General features: G+C 40.1%; 1 protein-coding gene across 1 annotated transcript in view; it reads left to right on the top strand.

The window, feature by feature from the left end:
* MACROD2 (MACRO domain containing 2) overlaps positions 1-15,773 on the top strand; it is a 1,470,564-nt gene that overhangs the window by 1,032,118 nt on the left and 422,673 nt on the right. The window contains exon 7 of the mRNA XM_019549129.1: positions 10,356-10,429. Within this exon, the coding sequence (XP_019404674.1) occupies positions 10,356-10,429 (74 nt within the window). The remainder of the gene's footprint in view (positions 1-10,355; positions 10,430-15,773) is intronic.

The raw sequence follows: 15,773 nt of genomic DNA on the forward strand, positions 1-15,773 counted from the left end.
GCTGACTTCCTGCCCTTTGGGCAGGGGGCTGGACTCGATGATCTCCCGAGGTCCCTTCCAGCCCTGATGTCTATGAAATCTATGAATAAACACGTCCATTTAGTTAAACTCTGTATTTTGCAAAAGCTGCAGTATGTTACACAGCAAACAGTTTGTTCTTACCATAGAATTGTACTTCCTCATCCAGAAACCACAAAGCATACAGGAACAAGTCCTCCTATCTGTCTACTCAGATGCTTCTCCATAATTGTGACCTTAGCATGCTTCTGCTCAACCTTTGAAAATAAAAGACCATTATTTTCCTTATTGATATAATGCACAGAGTAAATCTGGACAAAGGGTATAATATTGTGTGATTACCAGGGATTATACTCAACTTTTTTTTTCTTGACCGTACTTTCTTGTAATGGATTCCTCTGACTCCAGGCTGTAACCCCTGCCTTGGCCAGCAACTCTTCAGAAAAAATACTTGAATTGTGGATGATCGATGTGGATTGCTGTGCTGATCTGACAAGAGATCACTGTCAGTCAGGACAGCAACAAGTGCACATTGATCATTTTCTCTGACAAGCTTTCCCTCAGCCAGCCCTGATGTCAAGAACACCAGAGTTTCTGGCTATCTTTTCTGGCTTACCTTCAGTTAAAGAAGGTTCATGATGTCTTTTGGTGTCAGCGGCATGGTGATTGACCTGGGTGCACTTACTTAGGGTCATTGACTTGTCCAGACTGTTGGTGTAATACGAGAACGTACTTCTCCCTTTTTTTTCCCAGGCTGCCTAGCTTGAACTTTTAAGCTTACTGCTTTAGATCAGGGCTGGCACAATCTCTTTCTTTGGTGAGTTTCTGTAGTTCATATTCTTTGTATTAATTACCCTTTACCAAAGGATGGGTCACTGTCCGACAGTTCTATTCATATTTGGCAATTACTTTGTTATTTATTTTTTTCTACTGCTGCTAATGCATTTTCGGTTGAGCAGAGACTTAAAAGTCAAGTTTTCTTGCTTGAAAGGAACATTAGAACTTTTCTTGGCGAAATGCTAATATTTTACAAGGTTTTACATTTTTTTTCTTTTGGCTGTGTTTTACATTTCATACCTAAGCTAACTAATTATCATGTTGATACAATTCATAACATATACTAAATACTGCAGTCTTGCTATCTGGATTTCAGAGAAGCAAGTGTTCTATTAATAATATTTCATTCAACTTCGTTGGCAAGAGAAATTTACTTGAATTGACGGCATTGTCAAGGTGTGGCGTGGCTCTTAGACTTCAGTAGAATGGAGTAAGACATCTGGCAGAAGCCCTTTTCTTCCTTTATCTTTTCTCTATACTAACTGAACCAAAACATAAAACTTTCCTTTCAAGGTGAGGATATAAATCAATACTAAGAGGAATGATCAAGCAATCAGTTTATGTATCAACAAGTATCTCATGCCTCTGTCAAAAAAAAAATCCTTAGCTGGTTGGTAAGACACTAGCATATTTGCTTCCAGAAAGGATAGATTTACTTTTGTAATAAGAATCAAACCAGCATTAGTGCATTCATTTTCAGCTTCTAAAGTACCTCTCTGACATGATGATTATATAGGACAATGTGCATGATTATTGTCATGATGTTTTCATAGCTGAAGGACAACTGCACAGATAACTCTATCTCAGTGATATGTGGCTTTTTTGTTTCTTTATTCTGTTGTATGGGATGATGTACTGTTATGATTGCAATGCCATCAATAGTAAGACTTAACCCAGATGACCATAATGAAGCTCAGTCATGTATAGATCAGTTGTGTATTCAGGATACATTTTTAGTCCACCCAGTAATATTAGGTTTCGCAACATATTTGAGACAAATGTTGAATACCTCTTTTTAAAAACAAACCTGGAAAATAGTCTCTCTTTTCCACACCAGCTGCTGCTGCTGATTTCTACATGCCAAACATGTGATGCCTGGTGAAATCAGCCAGCAATACAGGGTGCAGAAATTGCCTGTGCCGAAGTCCAAACTTTATGAATATATTATGGATGAGTTGCTATTATTAGACATTATTTTATGCATAATTAAATATAATGGACAAGTGTGTAAAATAAGTGTAAGATATTATGTTCCTTGCCCCCCCGGTCAATAAAACAGCAGGAATCAAGTGTAATTTGACAATACAGAAGAAATCTATTAAGTAGGGCATCTTGAGATTCACAGAAATGTGCCAAGGTACTTACATTTCTGATTATGAGAGACTCAAAGCATTAAAATATGTAAATAACTATTGTGATCACAGTGATCTATTTAGAAGCCATAATGCAGTGAGAAACTATTTGAAATGAATCGGTAACTCTACGGCAGGTAGCTTATGCCAGTTAACACCAATGCAGACCTGTTTACTAATATGGGTAGGTTTACAAACCATGCTCCGATCCAAATCCCTTTTTCACCTCCAAGGCTCCTTGTTGTGATCTTATTCCACTATGCCTGGGTCCCAAAAAACTGTGCAAAAGGTGGATCAGTCTCCCCCACTGCTTTTGTGATCTTAAGGGTAAGATGAAAACACATTTCAAAATTATATACCTTTAATTTTTCAGGGTCTTTAGCAGGATGGAATCTAATCTCACTTAGGCACGTGAGAGGTGAATTAAGGGCCTTGCGGGCAAATTTTAATTGGTAATATAATTAGCACGTGTTTTGAACAGCTGTACATTAAGGGTTAATACCCCTTACAATGTGCAGTGCTCTGACCTGTCCTTAGGGGGTTGGTGAGCAGGGGCGTGGCTAGGAGCCAAGCTGCCTCTGTAGCTGTCCAGCTCATCTCCTCTCAGGGACAGGGATAGTGGCCCAGATTGTTGGCAGTCAGGGGCTGCCAGATTCCCATTGGGCTCTCCAGCCTCTGCCTGTCTGCAATCTGGGTCCCCACTGCCCCCCTCAACCTGGATTGAGACCACTGCCAGTCCAGATCATGCCTGGTGCTGTCCCAATGGGCAGGTTCCTCTTCTTGTCTTTCTCTGCTGGGACAGTGTCAGGAGCTGCAGGTAAGCTGCTTGCTGCTTGGGGGGGCAGTGAGTGGGGACCTGGGATGTGGAAGGAGGTGCACCTGGTATGTGGGGGGGGTGGCAGTCCCAATGCAAGTGGGAGCATGGAGGGCCCCATGAAGGCAAAGAGGGGCATGGTTAGCCCAGTGCAGTGGGGGGAACTGCCTGCCCCCTACAACCCTGGATCAGATCCACCCCCCACATATCCCAGATCCCCAGTCATTCCTGGATTTCCCAGGCACTTCCTGTTTACCTGCAGCTCCTGGCAGAGCAAGCATGGAATGGAAACTTGCCTGCCACCTTCACGACTCTCTGGGCTGGGTGTCATTGATTTTCTCCCACAAAATCTTCATTATACTTTTACTCATTGGACAAGTTACAGTATCCATTTTCCACATATTGCACATTGGACAAATTAGTTATGTAATGCCTTTAGCAACAGTGTGTACTTGTCTCTAAATTCTGTAGACAAAACAGCAATATCTAACTACAGGAAACTCATTGACATCTTCCTTACATTACTGAAGGAGGTGGGGCTTAATTTTATCTTCCTGTTCTCACAATATGTGAGGCCAATTACTTCCTCGTAAATCACAGAAGGAGGAGGAGAGGTTTGCATTACTCATCCTCAGTATCTGTTTCCTCCATCCTAGTCATCCTCACCAACTATTTTGGGGGCTGAGGTGGTGCGGGCACTAAGGTACACAGATGACAGCCCAGATTTCACAAGTTTGAGGCCATAACAGAAGCACTCACAGTGCGGCCATCTCAGATTCTGATAAATATGCGAACCCCGCTAAAGACCTTGTCACAAGGACAAGAACCTAGGATGGACGGATGGACTATCTTGCCTAAAACTACAGGCTTATCTTCTCAGCTAATTCCTTTCAAATTGTAGGAAAGTAATGTTGGAAAGGACCTCACAAGGTCATCTGGTCCAACCCCCTGCTTAAGGCAGAATCATCCCTGACTAAACCATCCCAGCCAAGTGTGTGTCTAAACTGCTCTTGAAAACTTCCAAGGATGGAGATTTCACAACCTTTCAAGGTAGCTTGTCGCAATGCTTGACCACCCTCACAATCAGAAAGTACCTCCTAAACTCTCTCCTGAATTTTCTGTGCTTCAGCTTGAAGTTCATGTCCCTTTCCCTAGTAGTCACAGTGAATAGCTACATCTATCTCTCTCTATACTAGCCTTTCAGGTATTTGAAGACTGTTATCAAGTTCCCCTTCAGTCTTCTCTTTTCCAGACTAAATAACCCTAATTATTTCAGTCTTTCCTCATAAGTCTTGTACCCCAAACCCCTAATCACTTTTGTCACTCTGGATTGGACTCTTTCCAAACTGTCCACATTCTTCTTGAAGGGTAGGGCATAAAATTGGACACAGTACTCCAGATGAGGCCCCACCAGTGCTGAATAAGATGGCACAATCACTTCCTTTGATTTTTCAAGTAACACTTCTGTTAATACAACACAGTGGACTCATCTACATGAGATGTTACATCGCTATGACAATGTATCATTGGCAGGCATGAACCGTGACACCGATGCCACTGCGCAGTAGCATTGGAAATGACCCATGTGGAGCTGGGACTGCGCAGGCGGTTACTGCACAGTCAGTTAGTACTTGCTTAAGCACAAGTACTGGCACATGTACTGTATTTGTCCTTGTTGTTTCCAGGTAGTACTGTAAGATCATTTTATCATTTCTAGTTTGGAAAATTATGACAATGGCCACTGAAACTTTGCATTGGATAAAAGATGTTTCACAAGCTCTTTCTTAGGTCATTGCTATAATTCTCAGGGATAGCAATGATGAAATGTCCTATAATCAGAAAACAAGGCTCCAGAGTTTGAAAACTTTATGATACTTCAAAACATTATTCCTGTATGTAGTAATTGTGAAAGGGCATATAGTAATGAATTTACCTCATGTCTAACTTTTTTTTTTTTAAATAGGGAGTCTCAGAAAACACAGCTGATGGAAGAACATTGTAGATTTTTTTAAAAAAATGTAAATTAGAGATTGAAGAAATAGTTTTAAATATGCGTACTTGTTTTTATTAAAACAGTTATGAAACTAAATGAAAAAAACATTTTAGCATGTATTTTGCTAATGACAAACAAAGAAAAGTAGGATAAAGTGGCTCTTGTTGAGCCTCATACCACCCCTGCTATATTGCTACTTCTAGATTGCTAGTTATTTTTAAAGCTAGTTGTTTCTGGGACTGCTAGTACAATTCTGGGACTGCAATGCATATATAACCAAAGATACCTCACTTGCACAAAATGGTACAGATTAAAACAGTGAGCGCGTCTACATAAGATGCTCCTGCACAGTTGCAACTGTACATTTATTTAGTAATTGTATTAGCAAGTACTAAATAAATGCACAGTAACCGGAGTTACTGCACAGTACCACTGGTGAACATCTTTTACGTGATGCTGTTGCGCAGTAGCCTAATGATTCTGCACAGTAACATATTAGCCCTGTCTGTGGTGTGATGCAGTACTCTGTGGTATTTTTCAGCACTCACACAGATGCTCCCAGTGAGCTGCAGAGACTAAGAAGGTGCGTAGCAGATTCTGCAGGTATAGTGAATAAGTTGTGTTTTCCCCATGCTGTCACGACAAATAACTAAGGTTGGGCTAATACCTTACATTCTGTAGTTCTTTTATTGGCAGTGTGGCCCAACAAAATATTTAAGCCAAAACACTCTCCACCTAGATACCTTTTTCCAAACTGGGTGCAGAACCCCTTTGTTTCAGACCCTACTTCCAGTAGAGGGGAAGGGTACAGTGAGTGGTAAATGAGCCATACTTAGTGAAGCGAATCCTTGGTAATCAAACAACTTTGTTAGATATGGGCCCAGTACTTCTAACATAGCAGGATAACAGAACACTGTGTTTTAGTAGATATTTAGCTATATTTAAAGGGGAAAGGTTGAGAATGGCTAACAAGACAGGAGATAAAATTAACAGACTGGTAAGGGTTTGGACTTGTCATGAATTGCAATAGCTTCCTTAATGGTCTAAGATAATTTGCAATATTTGTGTGTGGCACTACTTCTATTCCCAAATAGATTTGCCACTGGATTGGCTCGGCAAAGTGTTTCTGCATTAGGGACTGTGCATGTAAACTTTTTCATGCAAAAAATTGTATACTTGAAATTAAGTATACATTTCCCCTCCCCCAAATCTCCCTTCCTACCCACATAATCCTGATAAAATGGGCTGTTGATGCAGTGTTTGCTTGTACCTTGTGGCGGATGTTCCCTTGGCTTTCTGTGCCCTTGTCCTTTTCAGTATTCTGGAGGAGCACTCACTGCAGTAACATGGGCCAGTGTCACTCTTATTACTTTACCTGTTTTATCTTTTGTGAAATTGAGCCTTTAGCCAGAATTGTCTGAGCTGCTGCTCCAGCAATCGGTTAACTGTGAGGCTCCTCAAGCTCATTTCTCTCAAGTAATTTGATTCCCATGTGCTTATGAGATTGCTTTTTTGCTGAAAGGATAGGGTGTGGGAGTATGTAAGCAGACCAGAACTGTTATGGCTGACAATGCTGCTTTAAAATAAAAACAAAGCAAAGCCATGTTTACAAAAGATCACATTTCCATTCATCACCCAATACCTTAAGTCTATAAAGAAAAATGTTTTCATGTTCATTAAAGGCAGGGCCCATACAGCCTTTTATCTGGAGGCAGTGAGAAATAGCAAGCTAAATTTGAGCCTTCTGTCATCAAGAGTATTAGTTCTGCATAAAGCCAGTGTGATGTCATTCTCATTAAATGACCAGAATACAGTGTAAAATGATAATTAGATTTTTTTTTGGTATTCTAGTCATAAAAGGTTTCTATGGATATTAAACTATGTCTTGAAATAATGCATGAAATTTCAGGTTTTTATTTTGTTCAGCAAATTATTGCTTTTTATATCTTGGTTATTCAGGGATAATTGAGCACAAGTTTTTCTATTTAAGATTGGTTAGTATAGCAGCATTTTTCTATATAATATACAATTTATTCAGAGATTTATGAAGCCATAAAATATCCACTGTTTTATCACAGCTTTGGGCAAATATCTTGCTGTGGTGAGGGGAAAAAAAACAAAAACAAAAAAACAAATCTTCAAGGTGAATCATGCTGGGAGGAAATATTTCTTTTGAAAATAAAATGGTCCATGCAAAACAATGGCATATTTAGATGGTGGAAATATACGTAATTTCCGCTTTTAATGCTGATTGTATGACCATCCAAATATACCAAGCACCAAGGTAATGGGATACTGTGGTAGAAAGACCTGCTTTAAAAGGTAGTGTTATTAATGCAAATGATGCCTTGCATTCAAAAGCTTGTCTAATTCTATCCCAATCATGCAGTTGGTCCAATAAAAGAAATCACCCACAAAAAACCTTGCCTCAGACAGTTGACATAAAATTCTTCTTACAAGTCCTTTTTGTCCTTTAGATATATGCAAAATGTGTTTGCAGGTACTTCTACATGGATAGGGCAGAATTTGTCTTTCTGAGAGCCCACATTCTGGGTTCTGTTACATATTGTTGGTCTGTGGTACAATCTAAGCTGCAACTTGTCTTTTGATGATCAGAAAATTGCCCGACGTATTGGAGTGGAGGACCAGTAAGTCCTTCTAACCCAGGGGTGGGCAAAATATGGCCCATGGGCTAGATCCAGCCCACCAGAGGGCTGTATCTAGCCCATGGCAGGTCCCTGGGCCCTGCACAACTCAGGCATGGGGCAGCTAGTTCCACTACCACAGGTGTGCAGCAGGGCTGGAGCAATGTGGTGGCTGGACTCAGCTTCCTGGCAGCCCCAGCAGTGGCAGCTCCTGGCTGCTACCAGTGCAAGCCTCAGCCCCACTACCTGGGCACCTCAGTCCATCTAACCTGTACTCATTGGGTGGATGGGGTCTCCCTGGAGACTGACTCAGGACCCACGTGGGTGGGGCATGTTCAGCTGTGGGCCTGGGATGGGGCTGCGGGCAGGTGGGGAGCAGCATCTAGGAGAGGGACGGGTGGGTAGGGCCAGGGTGGGGATCGCGGGGCAGTGACAGTGCAGGGCCCAGGCCCAGGGCAGAGCCGTGATGCAGTAGCCACATATCCCTGTGAATGGCATCAGTTCTGTGGCCAGGAGATTGTTGGGCATGGATTGCAGCTCTGCCCTGGGCCCTGGCCCTATACCACCCCATGATCCCATCTAGCGATCCCGGCCCCAGCCCTGGCCCTACCCACATGTCCTGCTCCCAGATAGTGCTCCCCACCCGTCTGTGACACGATCCCATCCAGCTGGCCAAGTGCACCCTGCCCATGTGGGTCCTTGACTGCTTTCCATAGAGATCCTGGGATCACCGGGTGGTGACTGTGCAGGGCTAGGGCCCATGGCAGAACCAGTTAGGGAGTTCTGGTGAGCTGTGGGGAAAAGGCATGGGGGGACATGGTGTTGATTTGGCTCACAATAGTTCACCAAAACTCCCTAAGTGGTCCTCCAGCACAAATAATTGCCTGCCCCTGTTCAAACCCATATCATTGATTCTCAGTGTAGAGTCTTGAAACTGACTGGGATAAATGAGCGTCAGTTCTTCTATTTAGGATTGGTTAGTATAGCAGCATTTTATATATAACATACAATTTATTCAGAAATTTATGATTTGAGTGGTGACATCTTGACACGTTGCTATTAGAGTAATGAAGTGCTCTGGTTAATAACCTAACAAGCCTTAATGAGCAGCAAACAGCTGAGCAAAGGCTGAACAAGGCCTTGAGTATCACTATAACCAAGCACATTTAAAATGTCTGCAGCTGAGCCTTTGATATTGCCATCAGTGAGGTTTGGCAAATGGCAAGTACCATTTAATCATTTGAATGACTGCTCGCTTTAGCTGCTGGTGTCTTCAATGGTATATACAGCACCTAACATTTGCTTTGATAACTAATAGTAGAAACAGTATTAAATGACTCACGGGTGAGAGAGACCTACCCAGTTCAATAACCCTAACTTTCTTTCATAATTGGGCCCAAAAAGAAAGGTTTGTGCTTAAATGGGGAGCATGTGCAATGAAAGCATTTATTGAATGGTGAGTATTTATAGGCTTTAACCTGCTAAGCTATCAGACAGCAGGCATTCATGTCATTTACCACTTCTAAAGTATCCACCTGCTTAAAAGTTTATGATCCTTAGGGACCCAGCACGGGGGTGTAGTTTATGGCTTCGGACCTGGGTCAGAGCCTGTCCACAGATTTGCTGCGCCTCACTCATCTGGCTTGCGCACACCAGAAAGGTTGAGCACCACTAGTGCAGAGTAAAATAAATAGCATTATATATACATCGATAATGCCAATCTATATTATAAAGTGCTTCTATCTAGTACTGTTGCCCACCTTATGCATCCTGTTCCCTAACGCCACATACATGTGTGAGAACAGTTCTAATAATCCAACCTAATGAGAATACTGTTCATGGTGGTGTTATTTTTTTGTTTTGTTAAAAAGACCTTGTCACAATAGTGTTTAGACTACTTCTCCTTTCTCCCTCCACAAATGAGGCCATTCTTAGAAAATACACTGGGTTGGATAAGCAATGAAAATGCCTTCAGGTTCTGTATCTACAAACTGGCAGAGCAAGAAAGCCTGTACATTGGAAAAGTTTTGGGTGGTTAGTTGGTTTTTTGCTTTCTCTGATACACAACTTCATATGATTGTGCTCCATAAATGCAAAACATTGTTCTTCATATTTTAAGTAGTATTTTAAAAACCTGTGCTAATCTGTGTGCTAAAATTAGCATTCTCTTCCTGAGGCTTACAGGGTTATACCTTCACACTGGAGGCAGCTGGTTACAAAATATAGCTCATTTTTAAGACGATAAATTTCTAGAAGAGTCTTTCTTTGTTATGAAGTGTAAACCTAATGTGTGTCTGTATGAGAGAGTGTTTTTATTAAAACATTTTAAAATAACCTGAATAATTTGTGAATGTCTGCACTACTCCTGAGTTTCTCCAATTAGAGCTTATAAATTTATGAACACCACCCCCCCAAAAAAAAAAACCAACCTTTCCAGGATAAATTTCTAGTCCATTTATTCAAATTCACAATTTCAAAATTGGAAAAAAGACTATTTGTGCCAGTCAAGATTTGTTAGAACAAAAACCATCATTTTTCTTCATTAAAATTTCAACAAAAAATCTAAGCAGCTCTAATCCCAAACTTGTGCCAATAGAAGCCTTTGTAGCACATCTCACCAGGATTTGACACTTTTATTTGTCTATTCAAACATGCATCTGATGTGTTTCTTCTTTTTCTTTCTCCTCTTTACATAGGTTTTCCAAATGAGCCAGCAGCTGTCATTGCCCTTACCACTATTAAGGAATGGTTGAGCAAGAATCACAACGAGGTATGAAATAAAAGAAAACTTTCAAGATTGCTTAGTTTGTTTCCCAAATGGTGAAGAGGTTTTTTTAATAATTTCATGACTGACCTTTGAAATATAAAATTAGTACAAAACTTAGGAACTCATTTCAGGAACTTCAGTGGGGATAAGCCCACTTCATAACGGATATAGTTGTACGCATTAGTCTGGAGTCAGGTAGAAGGCAGGGCTGGGTGGCACCTTAGGGACAAAGTGGTTCAGAGTGGCAGATATCCAGGTTGTAGCTCTATTGGTGTAGAGGAAGAGGCAATCAGGACTCATAGTAGAGATATCTTTTATTTGACCAAGAAGATTGTTGCCAAAAAATTCTTTAATTGCAAGCTTCGGGCACAAACACCCTTCATTTGGAGAGGGAGAAGCTTTCATAGATAATCCTGTTATATTGGATGCTAAATGATGAAGTATGATGAATAGCCTGTCACCTATTAAAGCTTAAGCCATTCTGAACCAGATAGCCTCTAAGGTACCACCCTACACTGGTCTGTCTGTAACAGGGTCATCATCTCAGTCAACTATATTGTGGTAAAAATGGCATATGTTTTATTTTAAAGTGTAGTCTGCTTTTCCTTTGCATGATAATATTTCTTGGTAAATATTGCCACGGCTGTTTGACTCTTTCCACAGCCGTTTCTGAGAGTCAAAGTTTTTGTGTAACAGTGAAGAGAATGTAAAAGTAGTGGCATATAATGAGCTTCAGCGGAAACACCTACCAGGGACAGTGGTTTTCCAGTATTAGCTTTACACCATAGTGCTTTATGATGGAAGTGTTCCTTGTGTTTACAAATTTTTAGGTTCCTTACACTTTACTACTTTTCATGGAAAATGTGGTACTGTCTTAATGCAAAATCTAAGTGTGAAACTTAACTTCTTTCATTTACCCTGTCATGCCTGGGACTTCTCTTGAAAACCTTTTGTTTCATAAGAATGCCCTCCGTGCCTGCAGTTCTATTTTTTTTAATTCTTTACTTAACACACTGATAGAATATGTTCAGCGATGCTGAATTGGGGAAATGCAGAAAACCAAGTGACAGAAGGAGTAGAACACTCACAATATCTTAAATTTAGGATACGCCTGATTCCTTGTTATGACAGCCAGCAGATTTCAGAGCGTCTAGAATAGCTGAGTAGTTTTCTCTGCAAATGTTTTATTTTAGACCTACTGCATAAGCCTTGATCAGGAATATACTGTTTTCCTAAGTAATCATTTGTATTATATTTCATCTTGGAAATGTATTGTTTGGGCTCTGTTTGTCAAGGCTGTCTAATGTGTAGTGATACTAAAAGAGAGATTCAGCAGGTTATTTACTGCAATTTTGAGCTAAGTGGAGAAATGAAATGTGGAGATGTTCCGAACTGGATGGCAGGAGTTATATGAAGTACATATTTGACTTTAAAGCCTTGAACTTCTAGCAGCTGCTCTTGACTTCTGGACCAGAGCAGTGAAGTGAATACGAATTCTGGATACTCAGGTCCTCTGAAAGTCGCATCTTGGAGGCCTAATTTCAAGCTTGTTTTTTGAAATCCTAGTCTGTTAGCATCTGGTCTATTTAAATGCATGTAATGATAGAGCTAGAAACTATTCCCCTACAGTTCCTTTGTTTTTAAATGTTTTGCCTGATTGTAACTGGACTTCATACTTTTTCACCACAAACCTAAGAAAAAGGAAAAGATCTTATAGATGTAAATGTATATGCTTCATAACCTACATATATTATTTGCTTCAGTTTCTTTCCGGATCATTTTTATTTTAATGGTGCTTCAGGGAACCTGACTTCTCTTGGCACAGGAGACTGCCTATTAGAGTAAAACAGATGGGTAGAAGTTTTCTAGCCAAAAGCCATTTTCTCAAACAAGTAATCTTGCACTGTAGCTTGGGCTATTGCTTTTAAGATATAAAGAACACCTGATTCCATAGACATTTTCTGAATCATTCCTGTTTTTACTGGTTGTCCTTTGTCTGACCTGTCCTGGAACTGTTCCTGTGTCCTGCTGAATTCCTCTAATTCTTATCCATGACTCAGCAGGATGCCTCAAATGTTTTTTGCTTTGTTGATTACCGCCTTCTCATGTTCTACGAAGTCCTTTTCTGCCTTGCAAGGAGCCTGTTATAAGAGCTCACAAGGGGTGTAACAACTAGTGACTGAATTAAGAATGCTTATTTTGGTCTACTGCATCTTACAAAGTCATAAAACCTTAGGGGCAAGGAATATGTGTCAGACTACACAATGCCTTAGATTTTACAGTCTTCTCGTATATCTGTGTAAATTGTCATCATTGAGGATATTTGCTTGATGTCTCCTTTTCTTTCTTTGTAAATCAATTACTTGTAATTCTAAGCGTTCAAGTTTGCAAAATTTGCTTTCCTCTGTATACTCTTCAGAGGAGGCTAGGGAGGTTCTTTTATGTTTTTAGAGGACCTAGTGAAAAAGAACACAATTTCTGATTGGGTGCTATTAAGATGTTGAAAAAACTTGTAATCATGTGTTTACATTGCTGCTATATTTAGCCTGGGTCCCAGTTGACATGTTCCTTGATATTTAACAGATGCTAAATCTAGGTCTCATGCAATGTAGCATGTTTTAAAGTGTGATACTTGCAAGACTATTGTATATCAAAGAAGATAACAGTTCAGAAATAATCTCCAGACCCCTATGTTAATTTTTGGAGAAAGGCAGAAGGGTCCTTGCTTTGGCTGAAAATCTGGGTTCTGTGTGAGGCCACCAGTAGAAGAGTCTGTGAACTACCAGTTAGTAATCTCCAGAAGTACCTAACTATCATATTTGGGGAAGGGGGGAGGGGGTGGACTTTCTTGTACAAGTGTTTTCAGGTATGGATGGTTTCCATAATCTTTTCTCACTTGTATTTCAATATCTTGTGTACAGGCATGCTTTGCAAGTCATGCACAAGTTGATTAGCAGTAAAATAAAAAATTTTATGCTTTCTTCAACAGTATAGTTAATTTCTGAAATGCTGGGGTTCTTCAAAAATCAGTCCTTGCTTGGAAATGTTGATAATTGTAACTAGCTAATGGTCTTTCATGCTCCAAGCAAGAGCTACTGTAAATCGTCACAGGATTTTAGTAGAGTAAGCTGTTTGATACCAGCTGAAGATTGGCTCTTCTGGATTTAGTCTAAACTTACCTTCTCTCTTTTTTTTTTTTTTTGGTTTTATGAGTTAATCAGTCAGACAATAAACTTTAGGCTCAGCTTTTTCCCTAAGCATGGCTTCTTTTAGTAACATGGGACTGTAAGGGACTTAGTTCATCAAGCACAGACCCCAGGTATCATAGGCAACCACTTCACATAACCCCTTTTATAAACTGATCAGACTTATAAAGGTACTGCAAATTTTACTTTATCTGCTATGCCTGTAGGGGAATCAGATACACAAGCTTTAGTACTTGGCGTAAGGACTTTAGCTCTCTGCTACCAGGCCAGCTTCCTTTCTCTTTTAAACCTTAGATTCCTTTAACCAGAATCATTTTTACTTGATCGCCTGAACTGTAACCACCAAAATGAGTCAACCTTTCCTTCAAACCAGGAGGGCCAAAAGAGAAGCCTGTTGTATCTGATATGTCATCCTTCAGGCTGTTAGGCTGAATTTAGGGGCAGCCAACCAGCCAACTCTTTTGTATCGCTCATTTTGTGGGCAGGTGGTAGCCACAATCTTTTTTGCCCAATCAAGAGTTTTGGTGTCTCTTCCTGACTCAGAAGTCAGAATCCTATTCTCTGCTCTCTGTGATGTCCAAAAGTTGTTACCCCAGTTTAACAACATACAGGGTGCTTACAGACTTGGGGGAAAAACAAAACAAACAGTGCTTTACTTTAAGCTCAGTGCAGCCCCGCACTTGGAGTGCAGCTCATGCCCATTGTTAGTTTGACCCAGCTCACGCAGTGTCTGTATAGATTGGGCACTTCAGCAGGCCAAAAAGCCCTGCTAAAGTGCCCAATCTATACAGATGCTAGAGAGGTGGATCAAACTAGTGCACTTCTTCTTCCGGTAAAATGTTGTCCTTTTTTTGTTTTCCCACGTCTGTCAGAAGCCACAGTTCCAGTTATTCTAGATCAAATCGGAGGCTCTTTTGAGCATAGTATGAAATGCAGAGTAAATTTAAAAATAAAATTTATAGCAGGGCATAAAACCAGATTGATGGTCTTCTTCCTATAAAACGTGCACCTAGCCAGATTATAAGGTTTGTTATATAATATTGGTAAGTAAGATGAAAATCTTATGAATTTGAAAGCCCTTTGCCATACCTCATGGTAGGATACTGTATTTCAGTCTTCCAAAAACCCATATGACATTTCCATGAAAAATGAGGCAACACATTCTGTTGTCACCTCTCCCATTACATATAGTCTTTTATGCATCTTTGATGCAACAATAAAGATTTTACCCAATTCAGTATTGATCCAAAATATAAGTAAATCAGTTAATTCAGTGTGGGGTCATTGACAATATAACCTAGATGGTCCCCCTATTTGTATATTAGATTCTTATCAATTTCTCTGTCATAGTGTTTACATAAAACTGATTTGCATTTAATAAAAGATTTTCCTTGCCCAAGTCCATTGTTGTGCTTGACCCCCAGATGTTTGCATAAAAACTCATTAGCATATTTAACTTCGGATGAATGTCTCATTATCATGTAAATTAAGTTAGCTCCTTTCTAAGGTTAATTGTTAGAAAACAACCCTTCCAGAGATGTATCATAATTTACTGAATACTAAATACCAGGCGAGATAGAGCAGCGGCCATCACATTATTGTGGCCTAAAACTTAACTATATAGAGCTCACTAGGGGAAACAACAATACCGTAAGTAATTACTTGTATTAGCTGTACGTTATACACAGCTCTGCTCTGGTCTTGAAATGCAGCCCTTAGTCAAACTAATTTCTGGCCATGTTTTACATCAAGGTCTGCTGAGTGGCAGCCAGAGGGCAAATCTAGTTTAGAAGTTAGTAAATGGTGTTATATTGTAATCACAGAAACCCCTTAAAGCGAGTTCACAAGAAAGGTAGTAGTCAGCAGTACTGGATTAATTTACTTCAGACCACCTAGGCTATCTTTTTAGCAAACCACATTTTCACATTTCACAAAGTACTCTAGAGTTTTAATAGAATTATTTGGAGCACAGAATAGAGCTAGGTCCCACCCCATAGGAAATTATCCACTAGGAATTCATTTAAAAATGCACATTAAACTACTTGAATAGTTCAAAATGCTTCTCTCTGTGCTAATTTGACAAGGTCAGGGACATCGCCACTTGTTTCGTCATTATGTATCACAAAGGAATGGTGGCTCCT

This window comes from Crocodylus porosus, unplaced genomic scaffold, assembly GCF_001723895.1.
Source record: "Crocodylus porosus isolate Cpor-Errol unplaced genomic scaffold, CroPor_comp1, whole genome shotgun sequence".
In the NCBI taxonomy this organism is placed as follows: Eukaryota; Metazoa; Chordata; order Crocodylia; family Crocodylidae; genus Crocodylus; species Crocodylus porosus.